Below are 24,993 nucleotides of genomic sequence, written 5' to 3'. Positions count from 1 at the left end.
GCTCCTGTGGAGGAGCTCTGCGGGGCTGCGTTCTCCCATTGGTGTGGTCCGGTATGCCATCAGGAAAAACGTCAACGCCTCCTCCGCAGGAAATTCATGCACATCCTTTTTCTTCTGCATCTTAAATGTGTGCATAATGCGCTCAGCTTCCCCATTCAATTGTGGATGAAAGGGGGGAGAGCAAACGTGCCGAATACCGAAGTGCCTACAAAAATCCTGGAAGGTCTGCGAAATAAACTGAGGTCCATTGTCCGAGACCAGGATGACTGGCAGACCTTCCACAGAAAAGATTTTTGCTAGTGCCTGGATTGCAACTTCTGAAGTGGTTGAGGAGCAGCGAACCACATATGGAAATCGGGAATAAGCATCAATGACAATGAGCCAAAAGCCATTGAGAAACGGGCCCGCAAAATCGATGTGAACACGTTCCCATGCTGGGTTGCAGGCGGCCATGAAGAGAACGCTGACCTGGGAGATGCCTCTTGGCTCGCACACTGGGAACAGGTGGCCACCAAGTGCTCAATTTCTCTGTCAATACCGGGCCAGTACACATGTCTGTGAGCCAAGGTTTTAGTACGGGAAACACCCCAGTGCCCCTCATGTAATAACGTGAAGACTTCCCTTCGCAAACTTGCAGGAACAACCACGCGAGGAGCTGTATCATCGGTAGCCAGAAGGAGAACTCCTTCCAAGATGGAGAGGCGGTCTCGTAGAACAAAATAATTAGGGAGAGGGTCCGAGGCCTGACCAGGAGGTCGGGATGACCACCCCTGCTGAATGAGGTGAACTACTTGCTGGAGAACCGGGTCAGCTGCTGTTTCCCTGGCGACTCTAGAACTAGTGATCGGGAAGCCATCAACTGCTTGGCGGGACGCCACATCCAAATGAAAACACATAATCTCCTCTCGATCGAACTTGGGATCCGGGCCCACTGGAAGACGGGAAAGAGCGTCTGCATTGGCATGCTGTCCTGTAGGGCAAAAATGAATGTCATAATGGTACTTAGAGAGGAACAAGGCCCAGCGCTGTAGTCTGTGGGCCGCCCTATCCGGAATCTGAGAGACGGGGCCAAATAGCGATATTAACGGCTTATGGTCAGTGATTAACTGAAACTTCATGCCATACAAGAAAGGGTGAAACTTGGTAACAGCGTAGACAATGGCCAAGGCCTCTTTTTCCACCTGGGAGTAGTGGGCCTGTGCGGGACCAAGAGTTTTAGACGCAAACGCCAGTGGCTGCTCAGAACCATCCGCGTTGCGATGGGCCAGGACCGCCCCAACCCCATACTGCGAAGCATGTGTAGCCAGGACCAACGGCTTATGGGGATCAAAAGTAGCCAAACAAGGCGCTGACGTGAGGAGGCCCTTCAACGAGGTGAACGCTCGCCCACATGCAGGCGACCAATCAAAAGGAACACCCTTGTGCAGAAGGCAGTACAGGGGGTGGGCGATGGTGGAAGCCCTGGGAATGAACTGATGGTAATAGGCAATCTTGCCTAAAAAAGCTTGTAACTCCTTCAGCGAAGCGGGCCGCGGAAGGTCGACGACACCGGGAAATGTTTTCTAGGCATGCCCGGTGTGAACTGACTGGGCACGGCCTGTGCTGCCTGAGTTGTTGTTGTTGTTGTTGTTGTTGTTCCGCTGACAAAGGGCTCGGCCGAATTCTTGCGTGCCCTCTGGTGGATGGGACTCTACTTGCGGCAACTACCGTCCGTGATGCGCCGTGCCGATGTGCACCTCCCGCGATCTTTCTGGTGGTTACTGCACATTTGGCAGTCCATGCCCCCCTGGAGTGCAGAAACTGAATCACATTCTCCACTAGGCTTTCAAATACCTCTCATTATGCCCTGAAATGAGAAATATCCTCCCTACTATCCTACCCTCCCCTCTCGCTGCGTAATTTTGCTACCCACCTATCCTAAGCAATAAGCCTGTCCTTCCCTACTCCACCCATGCTCCCACCATCTTGCCTCATGATCATGCAGTAGACCTTGCAAGACCTGTCCCATACATCCTATCTCTACAACCTATGTGATCTACAAACTTAGCAGCAACAACTGTGCCACATTCTGCATGGGCACAACTATTAACAAGTTGTCTGTCCACATGAATGGTCACCACCAAACTGTGGCTGAGAGACAGCTGGACCACCTAGTTACTGAGCACGCCACACAACAAAATGTGCTCCACTTTAACTACTGCTTCACAGCCTGTGACATCTGGAATCTTCCCACCAAAACCAGCTTTTCTGAATTGAACAGCTGGGAACTCTCCTTGAAAAGCATCTTTTGTTCCTTTAACCCACATGTCCTCAACCTTCGCTAGTCACTGTTCTCTACTTGCCTATACCTTTTCCTGCTCCCACTCCAGTACTACACATGCCTTCTGCCCTACCATAGTATGGACATAGCCCTTTCCCCTTCTCCATTCTCCTATTCCCCCTCCCCCCAGCGTAGTGTCACAATGCCACACCTGTTATCTAGTAATTATAAAAATCCGCTTGACAGCAAACTGTGCTGTTGCCAGCTTTAAATTGTGAAGGGCAAACAGCTGCAGGTGAAAACAAAAGCCATCTATAGGCCTGTGATAACACTGAGGTGTTGCCATAGAAACATTTGAAGAAATCATGTTATGTGATTGGCTGAGGTACCTGCACGAAGTGACTGCATCCAGCCCACTGCAACTGTCAGGGATCTTCTTGTGCCAGCTCGACTATAGCAGCCCTAGACAGCATAAGCATCTTCCTCCACCCCTATCTTACTATCCCTTCCCCTCTCTGCCCCAAACCTCTTCCATACCCCACTACCTTCTCTAACTAGACTGCACAGTTGCAGTTGGGCCTTAGTGCCTGGAGACTACAGATGGTGTGTGTGTGTGTGTGTGTGTGTGTGTGTGTGTGTGTGTGTGTGTGTGTTTCCTCCACTTCCGATATAGAATGTGTAGCTCTTTTTTTGTTTTCATTGTGCCCCTCTGACTGAATGCCTTCTCTATGTGGTGAGTAACAATCTACCCTTTCCATATTGTTATTATTATTACATCCTTGGCTTCCCATTGTTTAGTAATGAATAAAGAAATGCAACAGAAATCTGAGGAAGGCAGTGGGAGAGCTGGGAAAATAATGTGAGCAAATAAGGAAAAGTAAACCAACTAATAAAACAAGAAAGTGATAATTGTGTAATATTACTGATAGGTTTTTGACAAAGCACTTTAAAAAGTCCACTTACTAACCAGTCCTTTTACTGTGCTTGTCTGCTGTTTAATGCTCATATATTTTGTGAGTAGTAATCTATGTTCACACATATGTCTATTTGTGTTTCTTGTTTTCTAAAACTTAAAAAATATATAAGATGAGTTAAACGAAGAATGGAACCTGCATTGACGAGAAAATGCAGAGTGTGCAAAATCTAAATACACAGAGAAAATAAACTGCAAAAAGGCAAGAGGAGAAAAAACCAGCATGCATGAAAATCTAATAGATGGAAAGCCAGTTCTCAGAAAATAAGTTCTGAGAAGAAATATCCAGAAGATCTGGCTAGCGAATGGACCATCCCAGTCCACACTGATTTGTTTGAGGACATGACCATTTTTCTTTTCTTTTTTGTATTTTAGTTTTTGTTCATTCTCCTCTCTTAATACTTTGGATTTCCTCCTGTATCTCTACTATCTCTGATTTGAAGTGAATTTCATTCCATCCATCAGATGTACATTCTCCTGTCTTATGTCACCTTCTCACAATGAAGGAGTGCTTTAAATGTTGTATCTTTATATCTTTACTATTCAGTTTTTAAATTCCATTTTTAATTTTATATTTTAATTGGAATATGTATCAGGTGTAATAATCCTTAATCATTTGGTTTGATAATGCATCAATTATTTTGGGCACTAGGTTACACAAGCCAGCAACAATAATGTTTCAACAGATCAAGACCAGAACTTTTATTTGACTGTATATGGTTCTCTGGCTGCAAGTAATCTTATATTCACTTTAGCAAGAGCATTCCTCTTTGCATGGGGTGGCATTCAAGCTGCTGTGATCATTCACCGCCGTCTTCTGAATATCATCATAAGGGTAAATATATTGAATTAATTTTAAAATTTTGTTGTGTAAAATAGATGAGTGTATGATAAGCTAATGGAAAGATTTTTTTCTCTGTATATCCTGTGTATTCTTTCATGACAGTAACTTTAGCACTGTTTTTGTAAATTCTGTCTTCTGTGCACTGTGTGTTACTATTCACTGTACAAAAGGTGGCTAATTAGAAAAAGATTTATATTATGATGGAAAATTAGTTTTACTGTTTTATAGATGATGGGAAATGATAAAAATTATCTTGCAATCCACTTTGTTTGCATGATCTTAGTGAAATTCTTTCTGAAAAGAAAATTTCTTCTTTCCATGGCATACATTTGATATAATCAGTGCTGCCCATGTATTATAGAAGTATGATGCAGATCTCCTGTTGTAAGTAAGAAGCTGTTTGTATTAATATCCAGGACTGATTTGAATATAAGCATACAGATTGTATTACTAACAGCAGATTGTAACACATTCTGGCAGACTAAATTATCACTGGATATTTTCTACAATAAAGGAAAAAATCCTATTATTGTTCTGTGTAATTTACAGGCAAAAGTATCATTTTTTGACACCACACCTCTGGGACGCATTTTGAACAGATTTTCCTCAGACACATACGCTGTTGATGATTCGTTGCCATTTATACTCAACATCCTTCTTGCACAAGTCTTCAGTCTATTAGGTAAGAATGTAAATGAATTCAGTTTCTTTGTTGTTTTTGTTTAAGCATTATAATTTCACATGATATTGTAAAATAATTGATGTTCTCTCACCTACTGAGTAGTGTGTGAGGGGAATGGAGAAGGTTCCAATCAGTATGTAAGTAATACAGTCCATTCCAATAAATGTCAGTGTTACCAGTGCAACAGCTCCACCTCCCCTGCAGAAAATTTCTCCTATCATACCGGTATGTAAAAGGAAATAAATCTCAGTCTGAACAGTGGCAGCACCTCAACCAACCATAGCATTAACAATGTTGTTGTTGTGGTCTTCAGTCCAGAGACTGGTTTGATGCAGCTCTCCATGCTACTGTAACGTGTGCAAGCTTCTTCATCTCCCAGTACTTATTGCAACGTACATCTTTCTGAATCTGTTTAGTGTATTCATCTCTTGGTCTCCCTCTTCGGTTTTTACCCTCCACGCTGCCCTCCAATACTAAATTGGTGATCCCTAAATTCCTCAGAATATGTCCTACCAACCGGTCCCTTCTTCTAGTCAAGCTGTGCCACAAATTTCTCTTCTCCTCAATTCTATACAGTATCTCCTCATTAGTTATGTAATCTACCCATCTAATCTCCACCATTCTTCTGTAGCACCACATTTCAAAAGCTTCTATTCTCTTTTTGTCTAAACTATTTATCATCCACATTTAACTTCCATACATGGCTACACTCCATACAAATACTTTCAGAAACGACTTCCTGACACTTAAATCTATACTTGATGTTAAAAAATTTCTCTTCATCAGAAACGCTTTCCTTGCCGTTGGCAGTCTACATTTTATTTGCTCTCTACTTTGACCATCCTCAGCTATTTTGCTCCCCAAATAGCAAAACTCTTTTACTACTTTAAGCGTCTCATTTCCTAATCTAATACCCTCAGCATCATCCGAGTTAATTCGACTACATTCCAGTATCCTCGTTTTGCTTTTGTTGATGTTCATCTTATATCCTCCTTTCAAGACACTGTCCATTCTGTTCAGCTGCTGTTCCAGGTCCTTTGGAGCCTCTGACAGAATTACAATGTCTTTGACAAACCTCAAAGTTTTAATTTCTTTTCCATGGATTTTAATTCCTACTCCAAATTTTTCTTTTGTTTCCTTTACTTCTTGCTCAAGATACAGATTGAATAACATCGGGGAGAGGCCACAACCCTGCCTCACTCCCTTCCCAACCACTGCTTCCCTTTCATGCCCCTTGACTCTTATAACTGCCATCTGGTTTCTGTACAAATTGTAAATAGCCTTTCGCTCCCTGTATTTTACCCCTGCCACATTCAGAATTTGAAAGAGAGTATTCCATTCAACATTGTGAAAAGCTTTCCTAAGTCTACAAATGCTAGAAATGTAGGTTTGCCTTTCCTTAACCTATTTTCTAAGATAAGTCATAGGGTCAGTATTGCCTCACGTGTTCCAACATTTCTACAGAATCCAAACTGATCTTTCCCGAGGTTGGCTTCTACCAGTTTTTCCATTCGCCTGTAAAGAATTCGTGTTAGTATTTTGCTTCTGTAATTTTCACATCTGTCAACACCTGCTTTCTTTGGGATTGGAATTGTTATATTCTTCTTGAAGTCTGAGGATATTTCGCCTGTCTTATACATCTTGCTCACTAGATGGTAGAGTTTTGTTAGGCCTGGCTCTCCCAAGGCTGTCAGTAGTTCTAATGGATTGTTGTCTACTCCTGGGGCCTTGTTTCGCCTTAGGTCTTTCAGTGCTCTGTCAGATTCATCATTAATAATAAGCTCACAATATTCAACCAAACTACTCAAAGCCTGTTTGGCATGTTGGACCAACTGATAATAAATATTGATGAACCAAGAGGTGCAATTTGTGCTCACATTCCCTGCGTAACAGAACACCATATCACTGTTGGCATTGAAATGCTCAATATTCCAAACTATGTATTAGCTACCTCATATAGTAGAAAGCATATGAGCAGAAGTGGGGTAGCTATTTATGTGAAAAAGCATCTGTCCTTTAATACAATAGATGTACAAAAATACTGTGTGGAGCGACATTTTGAGGTATGTGTTACTGAAGTAGCAGAAGCTGACAAGAAATTGGCAATTGTAGCAGTATGCAGGGTTCCATCTGGTAATTTTTAAATGTTTATAAGACTGTTAAGATTCTGTACTATTGTATCTAACAAGGAAAAATAGGGACATTAAAGTGACAGGAAATTTTAATGTCCATTTCATGGTAGACTCATCTTCTAAGGCAGAATTTGGAAATTTGATGCATACTTGTCTCCACTGTCAGTTTTTCCACTTGAACTACTGCCACTTCCAGCACTCTAATTGACATTTTCTTTGTGGATTTGAGTAGAGCTAATCATACCACTGGAGAAAAAGTCATAAATGGTCTCTCTGATCATGATTTGGCAAATACTCACCATTAACAACTTTATACACATCAGAGTAATGCTGATGCTTAATGGAAAACTATTAGAACATGAAGGAGGAAAATAATGAAGAGTCCAAGTTATGTCTTCGGGAGACTGGTTGGAGGTTCACTAGACTCTCGCTAATCTGGCCATTCCTGGTGCATATGGGTGCTGCATTAGCAGAAGTGCCAGATTGTTGAGTGTCTGAAATTTATTTTATTCATTTAGTTTGTTTTTTATTTATTTGGAAAACATAGGGGATACAGTGTACTGTACTTTATTAAACCGAAGGATACAATTTTAAAAGACAGAGGACATACTTTATTTATTAATCCAAAAATACATTAATTTTCAAAGAAAACTTAGTCCTTGAGTGTATACGGTACATAATTATATAGTCATATCACTCACTATGAAACATTACAGTGGTACTGCATGTATCTGGTTGTTGCATAATGTGCTCCAGGAAGACCTCAGCAGCTTCAGCAACAGCAGTGTGAGACGTCTTCATGCTCTCTCCTTTTGTGTCCTCTTCTTCATCACTTTCATCATTACTTTCTTGCACACTTTTGATTATTTCTTCATCTCTTAAAATTTCCTCATTCAGCCACTTAGTAAAATATCATGAATTTCTTCTCCTCCTGGAAGGTTGTGGAACATGTCAGTGTACAAAGTAATTGATAATGCCGAATTGACTGGCTCATTGCTGTCACTCACTACTGGATCCAACTCGGCATCAATGGATGGCCACAATTTCCTCCAGCTCTTCATTAAGGTAGCGCTCTCCACTTTATCCCATGCTTCGGCTGCTTGGAAAACAACACCATGTATGTTAATTGTTTTCCATGCCTTCAGCATAGTTTCGATAGAGCTGTTTTCACTTTCGTTCAGCAAGTAGATGAGAAGTGAACGTCGATTAGATTAGATTAGATTAGATTAGATTAGATTTACTTTCATTCCGATTGATCTGTAGTGAGGAGGTCCTCCAGGATGTGGAACATGTCAGAAAAACAACAATACATGACAAATATTTACAACTAAAACAAATAAGCTAATGTACCATTCCACAGGTCCCAAGTGGAATGATCGTCATTTTTTAATGAACACTAAGAGTCATTTTACAAATACTATTGCACTGAATTTAAAATAAAAAAGTTTTTTATTTATTTATAAGGTAATACAACTACTGTAATACTTATTTACAATGAACACATTACTGCACTGAAATGGTGCAGAAGTTAGATTATACTAACACACACACACACACACAAATTTTAAATGAACACATTACTGCACTGAAATTGTGCAGAAGTTATGTTGTACTTATATACAAATCACTTGGTTTTACTAAGAAATTCATCAACGGGAAGGAGTTGGCCACCAATAAATCCTTTAGGCTTCTCTTAAACTGAATTTCATTGGTTGTTAAGCTTTTCATGGCTGCTGGCAAGTTATTGAAAATGTGTGTTCCTGAATAATGCATACCTTTTTGTACAAGACTAAGTGACTTTAAATCCTTGTGAAGATTATTCTTATTTCTAGTATTGATTCCATGAATTGAGCTGTTGGTTTGAAAAAGTGATATATTTTTAATGACAAATTTCATTAAGGAATAAATATATTGGGAAGCAGTAGTTAGTATCCCTAGTTCCCTAAACAGGCTTCTGCAGGATGTTCTTGAGTTCACACCACATATAACTCTTACTGCATGTTTTTGTGCCCGGGAAACTTTAGCTTGGCTTGATGAATCACCCCAAAAAATAATCCTATATGACATTATGGAATGACAGTAAGCATAGTATGCCAGCTTTTTCATTTTTATATCCCCTATGTCTGACAAAATTCGCATTACAAACAGAGATTTGTTAAGACGCTTCAGCAGTTCTGTGGTGTGCTCCTCCCAGTTGAATTTATTATCAAGCTGTAATCCCAAGAATTTAACACTGTCCACTTCTTCTATCTTCTTGTCATCATATGTTAGACACATACTCTTGGGACACCCCTTACAAGTTCTGAACTGCATGTAGTGTGTTTTTTTCAAAGTTTAGTGACAAAGAATTGGCTAGGAACCAGTGATTAATGTCCACAAATATTTTATTGGCTGATCTTTCTAAGACTACACTTGATTTGCTATTTATTGCAATGTTTGTATCATCAGCAAACAAAACAAACTTGGCATCTGGTAATGTTACTGATGAAAGGTCATTGATATACACAAGAAAAAGTAATGGCCCCAAAATGGAACCTTGTGGGACCCCACATGTAATTAGTTCCCAGTTGGATGATGCCTGATAGCTTGATACATGTCTCTTTCCTAGTAACACCCTTTGTTTCCTGCCAGAGATATAAGATTTGAACCATTTTGCAGCATTTCCTCTTATACTATAATATTCTAGTTTACTTAAAAGGATATTGTGATTTACACAGTCAAATGCCTTTGACAGATCACAAAATATACCAGTTGCCTGCAATTTTTTGTCTAATGAATTAAGCACATTTTCACTGTAAGTGTAGATAGCCTTCTCAATATCAGAACCTTTTAGAAATCCAAACTGTGACTTTGACAGTATGTTATTTGAGATAAGATGGTTATAAAGATGACTGTACATTACTTTTTCGAAAATTTTTGAGAATGCTGGCAACAGTGAAATTGGACAGAAATTTGATGCTATTTCTTTATCTCCCTTCTTAAACAGTGGCTTAACTTCAGCATATTTCAGCCATTCAGGAAATATTCCACTAATAAATGACTGGTTACACAGATAGCTCAATATGTTACTTAGCTCAGAATCACATTCTTTAATTAACTTTGTTGATATTTCATCATACCCACTAGATGTTTTTGATTTTAAAGATTTTATGATGGACATTATTTCTGTTGGGGTAGTGAGGATCAAATTCATATCATGGAAGTTACTTGAAATGTTTGGTCTAAGGTAATCCATAGCAGCATCTACCGAACCTGACAACCCCATCTTTTCAGTAACAGTTATAAAATGTTTGTTAAAAAGTTCTGCAACACTATACACGTCTGTCACCAATGTATCATTTTCTCTTAATGCTATTTGTTCCTCTTCATGTCTGGTTCTACCGGTCTCCTCCTTCACTATATCCCATATTGTCTTTATTTTGTTATCTGATTTGAGTATCTTTTCCTTGTAATATATTTGCTTTGACATCCGTATTACAGTCTTTAATATTTTGCAGTATTTCTTATAATGTGCTATAGCATCAACATTGGAAATGTTTCGGATTGACAGATACAGTTTTCTTTTTGTTTTACAAGATACCCCTATTCCTCGAGTAACCCATGGCTTCTTTGTAGACTTTGCTCTAACCTTGGTAAGTTTTGGGGGAAAGCAGTGTTCGAATAAGGTAAGCACTTTGTTAGCAAAAATGTTATATTTTTTATTCATGCCATGAGCACTGTAAACATCAGTCCAGTGAATGTCTCTGAGGAGTGTCCTAAAATAATCAATTTTTGGCTTACTGATTACCCTCTTGAGCTCAGATTTAACAGATTTTATATCCTGTTCAGTATTAACATTTAACAGAAGGAACTGCATGTCATGGTCTGAGAGGCCATTGACTATTGGTTTTGTAATATAATTTTGTTCATTGGACTTTTCTATAAAGATATTATCAATGGCTGTTTGTGAGCAAGTGGCTATCCTAGTGGGGAACTTTACAGTGGGAATTAAGTTGAATGATAGTATTACTAACTCAAATAAGTTCTTATTGGGAGAGTCTTTAAGGAAATCTACATTGAAATCACCAGCAACCACTATTTCTTTGTTTTTGGTTGTTAAATGGGCCAGTACAGCTTCAAGGTGGTTTACAAACAGATTAAAGTTACCTGCAGGTGCTCGACATACACTTAATATTATGAAGGATTTTTTGTGAAATTTTAATTCTGTTGCACATGCTTCCATATGCTGTTCTCGGCAAAATTTATGAATGTCTATCTTCTTAAATGATGAATGTGGCAACTCCTCCTTTCTCCATTTCTGATCTACAAAAGTGAGATGCTAACCTAAACCCTGTAACACTTAAAAGTTCTATACCAGTGGTCACATGATGTTCAGAGAGGCAGATTATGTCAGCTGGGTTTGAAGACTCTAATTCATCTATGCAGATAGTTAATTCATTAATTTTATTTCTCAGTCCTCGAACATTTTGATGCAATAAAGATAGCTGACATTTCTCATTGATAATGACATTTAACTGATTCCAAAGTTCCCTGGTAGCAGAAAGAGTGCTTGCACATGTATACCATCGGACTTTAAAGAAACATCTGAAGGATGACTGGGAGCATTGTCAATTGTAAGGATAGCTTTCAGTGGAAGCTTTTTCTTCTTTAGCTCTTTTCTCACTGCTGGTACAAATGTTTCATGGAACCACTGAGAGAATATTTATCTGTCCATCCACACTTTCTGCTGAGCACAATACTGCAGTGGTAGAGTGGATGTTGGAATTTTCCAATCACCATAAATTGTAGTTTATGACTCCCATTTGCATTATAGCACGTCATTAACATCACGCGCTGTTTCTGTTGCTTGTTACCATGAACTTCGTTCTCGTTCTTGGCAGCTAATGTTTTTGAAGGAAGCATCTTGTAAAAGAGTCCTTTTTTCATCAGCATTATACAAGGCATCAACAGTTAAATCTTCATCCTCTAATATCTTTCTTATCTTGCTTACAAACTCATCACAATTTTAATCCTTAGCTGAGCGACTTTCCCTAGTGACTGTTGGCTGCCGAATGCCATGGTGTTTCTTCCAACTTGATAGCCAACCTTTGCTCGCTGCTAACAAGTTACTACCATCAAGTTGTTTGTTAAATGCAGCTGCTTTTGCCTTTATAATTGGGCCTCTGACTGGAATTCCTTTACTGCATTGTTGTTTGAACTATCTATAAACAGCTGAGTCTGCTTCATAATTCTCACTCTTTCGCATAACCTTCTGCTTTCCCAACTCACTATCCATTTGTTTTGAGTACTGTCGAATAACATCTTCTTTCTTTTTGATGTCATAAATAGTTGTTCGTCCAACATTGAACTTAGCAGCAATGGTTTTCTGCGAAGAAACTCAATTTAACGTATCTAAAATTTCGAATTTTTGCTTGAGGTTTAGTGTAACATATTTCCTTTTGATTTGTACAGAAACCAGATGGCAGTTATAAGAGTCGAGGGACATGAAAGGGAAGCAGTGGTTGGGAAGGTTGTAAGACAGGGTTGTAGCCTCTCCCCGATGTTGTTCAATCTGTATATTGAGCAAGCAGTAAAGGAAACAAAAGAAATATTCGGAGTAGGTATTAAAATTCATGGAGAAGAAATAAAAACTTTGAGGTTCGCCGATGACATTGTAATTCTGTCAGAGACAGCAAAGGACTTGGAAGAGCAGTTGAATGGAATGGACAGTGTCTTGAAAGGAGGATATAAGATGAACATCAACAAAAGCAAAACAAGGATAATGGAATGTAGTCTAATTAAGTCGGGTGATGCTGAGGGAATTAGATTAGGAAATGAGGCACTTAAAGTAGTAAAGGAGTTTTGCTATTTGGGGAGCAAAATAACTGATGATGGTCGAAGTAGAGAGGATATAAAATGTAGGCTGGCAATGGCAAGGAAAGCGTTTCTGAAGAAGAGAAATTTGTTAACATCCAGTATTGATTTAAGTGTCAGGAAGTCATTTCTGAAAGTATTCGTATGGAGTGTAGCCATGTATGGAAGTGAAACATGGACGATAAATAGTTTGGACAAGAAGAGAATAGAAGCTTTCGAAATGTGGTGCTACAGAAGAATGCTGAAGATTAGATGGGTAGATCACATAACTAATGAGGAAGTATTGAATAGGATTGGGGAGAAGAGAAGTTTGTGGCACAACTTGACCAGAAGAAGGGATCGGTTGGTAGGACATGTTCTGAGGCATCAAGGGATCACCAATTTAGTATTGGAGGGCAGCGTGGAGGGTAAAAATCGTAGAGGGAGACCAAGAGATGAATACACTAAGCAGATTCAGAAGGGTGTAGGTTGCAGTAGGTACTGGGAGATGAAAAAGCTTGCACAGGATAGAGTAGCATGGAGAGCTGCATCAAACCAGTCTCAGGACTGAAGACCACAACAACAACATTTCCTTTTGGAAGACATGATTCCGAACTGTAAAGAAAGCTACAATTTCAAATACAGTATATAAAGCATTGTTTAACTAAACACTGTTGCGCACGATAATTCATTGTGCATGTGTTTTTGGATGTGCGCTGGATTACTGAGAGGCCGGACTACTGGGGCCGGATTAGCGAGAGACCAGTGTCTGTTTATGTTGCAGGTGATGCTAATAAAAAATATAATTTATTTACTGATGAAGTACCAGGTATGTTTGAAAGTGTCTTCACAAAAAGGATCTATAAACTACAGGACAGGCAATCAGGCAAAACACCATGGCTCACCATAGACATAAAATATCATGCCAAAGAAAAAGAGAACAGTATATAATATCCAGAAAATCTACTAATTCTGTCCAGCATAACTATTACAGGACATACGTAAAATTTTAACAAAAGTAAATAGTAAATCCAAGTGTATGTGCATAACTTTTGAAATTAGGTTTTCAAATAATAAAATCAGAACATTTTGGAATATAATAAAGAGGGAAACAGGAACTTCGCCATCTGACAGTGTAAGAACTGCTTTCCTAAAAATTAACAATTTGAAAATTGTTGATAGTAAACATAGGTTGCACTTGGTGACCTAAGTGAAGTGGCAGATAATCTGAAACTTAACCTTCCTAAAATTTCTATTGATATAAATGTATCACCCATAACTGATATCAAAAAAGTAATTCACTCATTAAAAAGTAAAAGATTTTCAGGTATAGATAACATCTCTAGCAAGGTGTTCAAAGCCTGCAGTAATGAAGTATATGTAGCATTTGCTCACATTTGCAACACATCTCTTTGTGAAGGAATCATTCCAGAGAGGGTGAAATATGCCATTGTGAGACCTCTTTACAACTGCGGTGATGCTACAGATGTCACTAATTATCGTCCTGTCTCTCTATTAACAACATTTTCAAAGATTCTTGGAAAAGCAGTAAATAATAGGATTGTGGGCCTCCTAGATAACAATATTATTATCAACCATAGACAATTTGGTTTTCAAAAAGGAGTTTCGACAGAGTGAGCTATATACTCACTTACAAATGATATCTTGGAGTCTATTAACAGTAAGAAGTCACCAGTTGGTGTCTTCTGTGACCTTTCCAAGGCTTTTGATTGTCTAGACCACAAGATAGTCTTAGAGAAGGCTTATCATTATGAAATCTCAGTATTTGGTTAAAAACCATATCTTGAAGACAGGAAACAAAAGGTGGTCCTACATGGCTACAATAATGGATCTCTTAATACAGTGGCTTCTGAATGGGGCAAAGTACAGCATGGGGTTCCCCATGGATCTGTCCTTGGGCCCTTGCTGTCTTTAATACATGTTAATGATCTACCCCTGTTCATTAGTAAAAAACTGTGAATTCACTATGTTTGCTGAAGATACAAGCATCATGGTAGATTGTATGTCCACTACTGATCTAGAGCCTGATCTTAATGACATACTCAGAGAAGTTGCAGCTTGGTTTACAATTAAGTCTCTTTCAGTTAATATTAGAAAAAACTATTTTTATTCCGTTCCACACTAAAAATAAAAATCCAGGAAACACAGTCATTGTACATGACAACCAGGTACTGGAATAGCTGCACTCCACTAAATTCCTGGCAGTTCATATTGACGGTAGGCTCAACTGAGAACATCACGTGTCCCTGACTCTAAAAAGGCTGTAATTAGCAACTTTTGCTCTAAGAATCATCACTCATCTTGAGGACATCACCATTTTAAAATTGGCTTGTTTTGGGTAAGAAATCCTAACGCCTCAGAAGGGAACAGTCAGAATTAGTGTGGGGTTTCTCCACGAACCTCATGCAGAAAACTATTCACACAGGAATACTCTCCGATGAATTTTGTCATTAAAAACTATTCTCAGTATGAAACAAATTGTTCTTACCATAAGGGGTCTTGTGAAAAAGTGGTTCCAGACATATCTAAAAACAGAAGACAGATAACTGAAATCTCACATATTTCAAGTTGCTCAAACTATATTGTAAAGTATACTTCAGACCCAAATTATGTGAATATAGGTGTCCCACAGGGTAGTGTCCTTGGCCCAATACTATTCCTCACTTACATAAATGACTTCCCACAGAGCTTCAAGCATGGACAAACAATATTGTTTGCAGATGACTCAAATGTTCTAATCAGTGACAAATCGCCAGATGCACTGAAAGAAAAAGCCGAACAAACACTAAACAGTGTACGTGAGTGGGCATTCAATAATAAACTAACACTAAATTAAAAAAAAAAAAAAACAAATGCTGTTAACTTCTATGTCTGCAAAAAACCACACTATAACAACTTTCAGTTAAACGATGAAACTATAGAATGTGTAGACTACACAAAATTTCTTGGTATACATGTTGACAGTCAGTTAAAGTGGGAAGAACGTATTAAAATACTTACTAACAGAATTGCTACCGCATGCTATGCTCTTAGAATTCTGATTGTAGTGTGTGATACTACATGTGTCAGATCTGTATATTTTTCTTATATCCATTCTGTTATTACATATGGAATAATATTTTGGGTAGTCAACAGCAAAAATATTCAAATAGTTTTCAAATTACAGAAAAGAGCAATTTGTATAATAATCAGGAGTGGCAGTAGGGCTCACTGCCTTGAACATTTCCAAATGCTGGAAATCCTAACTGTCCCCTGCAAATACATTTTTCAAAGTATTATGTATGTAAAAAAAATATTGACTGCTATGTTATAAATTCTTTAGTACACAACTATGAAACTAGAAACCAATACAGTCTGCATCTAGAGAGGAAAAATAAAGTTAAAACTCAGCAGAACTTGTTGTACAATGCTGTTAAATTATATAATAAATTACCCCAAAATATAAAAGATATTGACACAATTGGACAGTTCAAGACAAAACTAAAAAAAATTTTATTAAACAAAAGTTATTACGCAGTAACGGACTATCTGAATTAAAACATGTAGCATAATTAAAGTAACCTGCATTTTAATACATAAGGAAATAATTATAATATGAAATCCAGATTTGTACAGTATTATAAGAAAATTACATAAGGATATAAAACTAATGTAAGATACTTTAGAAATGTGTGTAAATATTAATTTTATGCGTATAAATTGTAGGTATATTGTATTGTATAGGATTTTTCTGACGAAATCCACACAATGTAAATTGTTGCATGGATTAATAAATAAATCAATCAATCAAACAAACTATAACATTAGAGGTAAAGATCATCTCCATTTTGAACAAAAAACTTTGTCACTTGTACAGAAGGGAGTAAAGTTTGCTGCTGTTAAGACTTTTAATGCACTGCCTAATTATATTAAATATACAAGAGAAAATGAAATGCTATTCAGATGTAGATTAAAAAAATAGCTGCTTTACCATCCACTGTACCCTTAGGTGAATTCTTTTCCAGAAACAATTAAAAGTTCCCATATACATTTTAATGCACTTCTTGAATAAAAAGATATATCTTGTTATTCAGATATTAGATGAAAGATACAGTACTATGTTAGTGTTAGACAGTGAATTACAATATTAGATAAATATTAGTTACTAAATAAGAAAAACAGTTACTTACTATTATTTATATAATTGTACTATGTTATTATTATTCAGTAGTATTAATTATATTTGTATAATTCTGTTGACACATTCCACATCCAAGAGAATTATTCATATACAGATTCATGGAATATGCATACAAAAAAAAAAAAGCATTACCTATTGCCATGGTCATGACAATGACTTGTTGTGGCATGGGCTCCATAAGGCACTGAAAATGTTGGGAAGCCATCCTGATACATGACTGCTAAACCATTGTCCACAGCTCACATATATTGGTTGGAGATGGATTCGTGAAGCGAACATCTTGTCCTGTTGGCATCCCAGATTTTAGGTGATGGATTCGTGAAGCAAACGTTGTGTTCTGTCGCATCCCAGATTTTAGGTGACTTAGGTACCCACAAAAGCATGTAACATTCTTCATTTCATCCTATGTGCAAACTGTACAATGAGTGTCTCTTGCAAGGAAGGTTTCCTTCACCATGGAAGAATGCTGAACTGGTAATAATTAGTAAAGAGCAAGATAAGGATCCACTGATACCCCAACCCTACAGTCCAATTTGTCTTTGAACTTTCTCAGCAGGATATTTGAAAAACAGTTATGCAAAAGATTACAAGATCTGCTACACAGGATGAGCCCTCACCAGTATGGATTTATAAGAGGCAAGTCAACTGAAGAGGCAATTAATAAGGCAATTTTGGTAGTGACAAATATTTGCTCTACATACGCTGCAGCAATGATGATTGATATTGCTGGCACTTTCAATAACCTATGGTGGCCATATTTCTTTGATTGCCCTAGGGATTTAGAGCATCCAGAAATCTTGTACAACTGCCTGAGAGATTATTGCTACCTGCAACATGCTTCTTTCACAAGCCCAGAAAAGAAAATAATAAAGGCAATAACAAAAGGCTATCCATAAGGATAAGAATGTGGTCCGGAGTTTTGGGATGTAGCAATGGAATGCATACTACAGAAGTTACATGACAGTGGTAACATAAGCCTACTGGTAGCATTAGCGTTTGACATGCTGCTCGTTGTAAGTGGTGACTCCAGAAGAATTGTAGAAGACAAATTTAATGTTACACTCCATGACCTTGAGAGCTGGCTTTGAAGTGTTAAATTGTTGCTAGCACCTCACAAAACAATGTGCCTCCTGCTGAAAAGGAAACCTAGTAAGAAATTCTAAAATAAAATTAAATGCTGTAGTGATTAGGAGAAGCACAGTAATGTGATATCTAGGGGTATTTCTGAATTCACATCTTAGGTTTGCACATCATATAGAGGAAGCCGGTAAAAAAGTTACAGATGTGATGAATAAAAGTATAACCATTGCAAACAGGCAATCTTGTCTTCCCTTGAAAAAAATCTGAGTGTACCAGCAATCTGTATTGGCATCTGTTGTAGAATATGGTGCGAGCATTTTGGCTCATAGATTTCAGCTGGTGAAGCCGGCTTTGTTAGTGAGAAGAGTTCAATGAGGAGTGTTACTAATATTAATGCGCACCTACTGCACTACCCAAAATGATGCTTTGTTAGTAATTCTAGGAATATCCTCACTTGACTTCGAAATTAGGGAAAGGGAAGCCTTCTAATGGTTAAAGAAAGGCAATCAAATGGAAGTATGAAGGGTGCTTGGAACTGAGGCCAATTCAAAAAAGGCAATAAAAGATCACATATTATGACTGTGCCGAAACAAATGGGACACTTCAGGTACAGGCAGGAGAGCCTATGAATTTCTCCTTAGCAAAAATGAGATTTATCAACCAATTGAGTGGTTTGATACATTAACTGACTGGCCATGGCCCTTATGCTATGTATCTATACAAAATCAAGAGACAGATGAATGATAGTTGTGCCTTTGGCAGTGTGAGCTCAGCAGAAAACACATTGTGGGACTGTGCACTCTTTGAAGGTGCTGTGAGTAATGGGTATCACATATTGCATATGCTGGATCACAAAGCAGCACCAATGAGCAACTTGACCTGGCATGTCTTGGATGATACTACAGCCACAGTATCCAGGAAGGCCAAGGAAGAATTTGCAATGCATTCAGCTATAAGTCAGCATGCTGCCATCCAGGCTAAATAACATACTCTGCAGATGGAGAGATGATAATTGAGGTTGGCAACCACCGAATGAAATAGTGTCCCAAGAATCTACATTGCATTGGTGCAAGTGATCATGGAAGTGTGGACTTGCAAGATGTGACAGTGCTGGGTGGAATTACTTGTTGTAGTGGAAATGCTGCTAATGTGCTACCTGATGCCCAAGGCATCCAGCAGACAATGGCTGCAATTCTGAAAAATGATTAAGCCTTCAATTGAAAGCAGGAACTCTAAACATGATGAAAACAACTGTTTGTCACATTGCAACCAAAGATTCAAACATGAAAAATGTGTGCACCAAACTCAACTGACATCTATGAACAAAAGGACATCTGAGTGCTACGGTGCCAAGAATTCTTCAAATCTGGTGTATGCACTGTCCGCCACCTCCCTGCATGCTTATCTATCTGAAATGACCCATGACCACGCAAATGTTCAAAAAGGGCTTGAAATGTTCTGTGATGTGGTTGGTGTCTTTGAGGGTACTTGTTTTGGTATAGCCGTGCTGCCTGGACTATTTCCATCTGCTTGGCCATACACAACCGCCATCTCAGTTTGTTCCTGACATGAATACCAGACCATTCAGCTACTTACAGTATGCTGCTTCAATCACACAACCTGTGGCACAGAAGAAACATACAGAATGTGGTCAGAGGAACTTTTATTCGTCAGTGCCATGTGCCGTGGCAAAGATTCACTTCCAGACATATGTTCATGGGACCTTTTTTCCTCCATTTCCTCTCAGGAATCCGTCTCTGAAGTTTGTGGTTTTATTAACATTCACACTGTGTAGTTGGTCTTAAAGGGTTTCACATCCTCTAGCAAATAAATGTATAATTAAACTACACAATAAATTACTAAACATAAAAGTACTCAGTGCAAATCCAGATTCAGTGATCAGTTACCAATTCATCTGCGGTATAGAGCCTTGGGGGGGATCTGATTCTGTTGCAACAGTGTCTGTGTTAGCAGCACTCAAGAAACAGAGAATTTATATTGATCTGTTTACTTAGAACACAGAGAGATTAAACAAAGAGCACATGAACATAATAAAGCCCGAGTGAGAGATAGTCTGACTCATTACAGTTTGGCCAAATTGATGTATTATTATTCCAAAAGGAACAGCGAAGATCAGTGCTCATATTATTGAATAATTTGACAATTTTTTGGTGTTTAGAGCCACTCAAAGGAGAGGACAGATACAGACTAAAATTAACAGCAGCACAAAAATGCCTATGAGTATTTTTCAGGAATTGAAGGTTGAATTGAAAAAATATATTCCAGCTGAATCTCCAAATGAAAGTTTACTGTTCTTGCATTCTACCATTTCTAAGCCTCCCAGCGAGACATAAAATTCAAAAGAGCAAACTATTATACGTCTGCTACTTCAATAATATAGATTTTACTAAGCACAAATTATTTACAAATAAATCACAGAAAGTAGTAGTTCTTGACTCTTCTGGGAATACACAATATGAAAAACTTCTGGAGGTTGTTATCTCTTGACTAATACACTAATCTTAAAGTTTGTTGCCAGCCGGTGTGGCCATGCAGTTGTAGGCGCTTCAGTCTGGAACCGCGTGACCGCTACGGTTGCCGGTTCGAATCCTGCCTCGGGCATGGATGTGTGTGATGTCCTTAGGTTAGTTAGGTTTAAGTAGTTCTAAGTTCTAGGGGACTGATGACCACAGATGTTAAGTCCCATAGTGCTCAGAGCCATTTTTAAAGTTTGTTGAATAACTCACATGTTATTGTAGGAGAACAGTTTACAGATTTAACTGGGAAGCACTCAGATATGATCCATGTTCTCGGTACATCCAGATGTCATTGGTTTATTCACTGAAATCACAATCGTCAGTTGTATGGTGAGCGAAGATGGTACCACATTAGGAGGACAGCCAAGTCCGTGTATTAACCAAACATTGATGGTAGGTAACAACAAATTCCAAATCACAATCAGAGAGAAAATCATGTAAGAGTTGTTGTCAATAGGTACATCAGAGAACATGCTGTGGATATCGGCTGGCTGTGACAAGCAAAACCCTGGCATCTGTGGCAGCTCTTAAATCTGCTGCAGATCTCCATCTCTTAAATCTGCTGCAGATCTTTTGCAACCTGAATCATTACCAGCAGATGTATCCTTCTGTACCATTTCTAGTAATCTTGCCAGACATATCCATAATTATATTGTTTGACCCTTTGATACATCCAATAGGATTACAAGACAAACCATGCAAAAATAGAGAGTGATTGCTTATGGTCAGTGAAAAAAAAGTCAATGATAATAATAAAACAACAGACAGAAAGGGCGTAGGATAAGAGAAATAACAGATCAGAGATACCATAGACAATGTTATCAAATAGAAGATGGTATAATAACATTCTCTGTTTGATCCTTGAAGGCACAAAGGTATCTAGAACACCATCTTACAGGCAGTAAGTATAAATTAGCAGAATAAAATAGGATGTGTAATCTGAAAATCCTAATATATGGACATTCTGTAAGAGGCTTTTATCTCTCTGTGGAGACAATGTGGTTACTACTGGTGATAAAGATATCAAGTTGTCACAAGCTTTACCTTCCAGGTCAATTACTCTTTATGTCTTGGTAGAGTGTTGCTCTGTAATATGCTTTATTAAGAAGTCTGTAGTTAATTGCCTACTTAAATTTTACAGTTTTTACATTAAACTTTTATTTTCCCCTGAAGTGTGTATTTTAATGTGCATTTTACAAACAGGGACATTAGCTGTCACATTGTATGGATTACCTTGGCTTGTACTGGTTGTGGTCCCACTGGTGCCCATCTACTATCGCTTGCAAGCCACATACCGTCTATCAGCGCGAGAACTGAAGCGCCTTTCAAGTATTACTCTTTCACCTGTCTACAGCCATTTTTCTGAATCTCTGGCTGGTCGCACAACTGTGAGAGCTCTTGGAGGAATTTCCAGGTACTGCATAATTTATTAGTATCTAATGCTATTATTTTAAAAATTTCATCTTATTTTACCCTTCCAACTTGAGGTTTAGTGACCATCCGACATAGTGTCACTTAACAACAGTTGTTTGTGGGGCCATAAAGACCCGACTTATTCCAAATTTTGTGATAGTTCACCCTTTTGCAAATTTATATGCACTTTAATACATCGGATCTTAAAAGCAATGCGCACTGTAAGCCATGTGTATCTTGCATAAATATACCATAGCCGCAACTACACATTTGACGATGACATGAACCACATCACCGTGAATGCTTCTCACACCATTGTGGAGAATGTGTCTCTCTTTTAACCATATGACAAGCCTAAGATAGAGGAGTGTATCTAACATGTAAATGCAGGGCTTCAGGAGTCACTCAACAGAGGGGGAGATCACACGTAGATGTGATTGATGCATCACCCTTAATATTGTTGCACCACACCTGTCATGGTTTACATCTTAATGTTTCATTTCTGATACACTGCTGCTTGCAAAACTAATTTCCAGAAGTGTTCAGTGTAACCAGAGCACTGTCTGTCCAATCCCGTTGATTATCAATATTTTCACCAGGATTTTCAGGATATATTACAGTTGCCACATAACTGTAGGCACAGTTACATCAATTATTGGAGGACTGGGAAGCGACATCTTGCATGGTACAAGGGAGGACATTCATAATACCTTCGGACTTCTTAAATAAGAAAGATGAACTTTTCTTTTCACTACATTAAATAGAAAAACATAAAGGTATTTCTACAGACTTGCTGTGCATAACAGAACATCATTTTGAAGTCCAAGGAATTGAGGAGAAGCACCTAGATGGATACAAGCTAGTATCACACTACTTTAGGTATAATACAGGGTGTATCAAAAAGAATCATCCGATTTTAGAAAATCGTAACTATTATGTTCTTTGAGATATGTGCATGAACAACATACAGTTGGAAAGAGCAAACTCTTTGAGGTTTACATGGTTCCCACTACGTAGTGGCCATGTGCGCCCACTTCAGTTCTAGTAAAAATGCGGTCGAGACCACAGAAAGTGTTTTATGTTCTACATTTTGCACAGTGCAGCTCAGTAATAATTGTTCAGTGTGACTTTTGTACTAGGTATGGTGTGGGTCCTCCTACAGCACAAAGCTTTAGATCAGGGGTCTCCAAATTACGGCCCGCGGCCCGAAACCGGCCCGTGAGGGCCGGTTTACCGGCCCGTGTTAGCTGGCCGGACATACCCGGTATCCGGCCCGCCAAATATTTGAGGTGGTACCTATACTACCAACAATTGAGTTTCGAGGCCTATCGCGACCAATACACCATGACATTGGCTCTGCTACTCGCTACAAGACTACATAAGTAAACTTATTGTTGCGCCGCTTGAAATAACAATGTGTTGACATACTCCACCTCTGTTACGTCTTGCAGTAATTGTGTTGCTAACAATGATTTTGAGATTTCGTTAACTTTGCAGGACGCTTTCGTGAAGACTGTGCAGTGACATACTTTTTTTGTCGGTGAAATTCGCCAGAATAAAATACGCCAGAATTTCGGTCAGGTACGTCCACCAATCAAAATTATGTAATTAAATAAAAATTGTAGTTCGTTTCAGTGCTAGCTATTTCCACAACCTTAGATTTTTACGTTTTCATCTTTCCTTTAGCCTTACATTACGGTGATCATGGAGTGCTAGGGTGCTTTAATCCCACGAGGTAGATCTTGGCCCTTATGACTTCATGGAGGACTCAATGTGGCACGCGGACTAAAAAGTTTGGAGACCCCTGCTTTAGATGATGGCATGAACAATTCTCAGTAACAGGTTGTTTGTGTAAAGGCAAATTGACGGGCCATCCCTGAGTGTCTGACACAGATGTCAAACGCATTGGCCATAGTTTCACAAGGAGTCTGCAGAAATCCATTCGCCGTTTAGCTTGACAGCTCAGCATGGCCCCAATGTCCATCTGGCATGTTTTGCATTGACAGTTACACATGAAACCATACATAATTCAGCTGTTGCAAGCTTTTCATGGAGGTGACAGACAACAGTGTGGGGAGCTCTGTTATTTCATTCTTGGCAAGATGGAGGATGACAGTTTTCTTCCATGCTTAGTGTTTAGTGATGAAGAAACATTCCATTTAAATGGAAAGGTGAACTGTCGTAACGTGAGTATATGGGGTATGGAACAGCCACATGAAGTTGTACAACATAAGAGGGACTCTCCGAAGTTTTGCAGTGCAGTTTATGCGAAAAGGTGTATGGTCCACTTTTCTTTGCCGAGAACACTGTTACAGGAAGCACATATCTCCATATGCTTGAGATCTTCCTTTTCCACAGTTGGAGAGTGATTTGAACGATTTAATTTACCGACAGGTTGGGGCACTGCCACACTGGCATCTTCATACAGGAATTTTTAAATCAAAGGATTACTGAACAATGGATGCATCTCAGTGGACAAAATGATTCAGTCTTACATTACTGGCCTCTGAGGTCACCAGACCTAACTTTATGTGATTACTTCTTGTGGGGCTTTATAAAAGACTCTGTTTATGTGCCGCCATTACCAACAACAATGAATGAATTAAGACGTCACATAGCAGCAGCTGTGGAAGCTGTAACTCAAGACATGCTCATTGCAGTGAGGGAACAATTTGAATACCACATTGTCATATGCTGTGCATCTTAAGGGGCATGTATTGAACACCTATAAAAGAAAAACTTTTGAGTTTACTGTTCATTATTAGTTTCAGAAATATAGATGTGCTAGATCAGATGATTCTTTTTGATACACTCTGTAAAAGTGGAATGTAGTCTGAGACCATAGACATGAATGAGTATTGCATTTAATGACTCTTTAAGTGCTATACTTCAGTAAGTGACTTGAAAACATACAAACAGTGGTTCTGACAATGTACAGACCTGCAACAGCTAATATTTTAAACTTTGTTAAGAAATTAGGAAAGACGCTAAAGACTTATGGAAATATTGTATGTGTGAAAATTTCAGTGTTCCATCTCA

At 38.6% G+C, this 24,993-nt stretch overlaps 1 protein-coding gene across 6 annotated transcripts in view; it reads left to right on the top strand.

Moving 5' to 3' along the window:
- Positions 1–24,993, top strand: part of LOC124789025 (ATP-binding cassette sub-family C member 10) — a 388,717-nt gene that overhangs the window by 257,392 nt on the left and 106,332 nt on the right. For all 6 annotated transcript variants that reach the window (XM_047256314.1, XM_047256328.1, XM_047256320.1 and 3 more), the window contains 3 exons: positions 3,886–4,068; positions 4,627–4,759; positions 21,745–21,955. In XM_047256314.1, coding sequence (XP_047112270.1) covers positions 3,886–4,068; positions 4,627–4,759; positions 21,745–21,955 — 527 coding nt within the window. The remainder of the gene's footprint in view (positions 1–3,885; positions 4,069–4,626; positions 4,760–21,744; positions 21,956–24,993) is intronic.

This window comes from Schistocerca piceifrons, chromosome 1 (assembly GCF_021461385.2).
Source record: "Schistocerca piceifrons isolate TAMUIC-IGC-003096 chromosome 1, iqSchPice1.1, whole genome shotgun sequence".
NCBI lineage: Eukaryota > Metazoa > Arthropoda > Insecta > Orthoptera > Acrididae > Schistocerca > Schistocerca piceifrons.
Note: the sequence above shows the minus strand (reverse complement) of the source record. Positions and strands in the feature narration are given on the sequence as shown.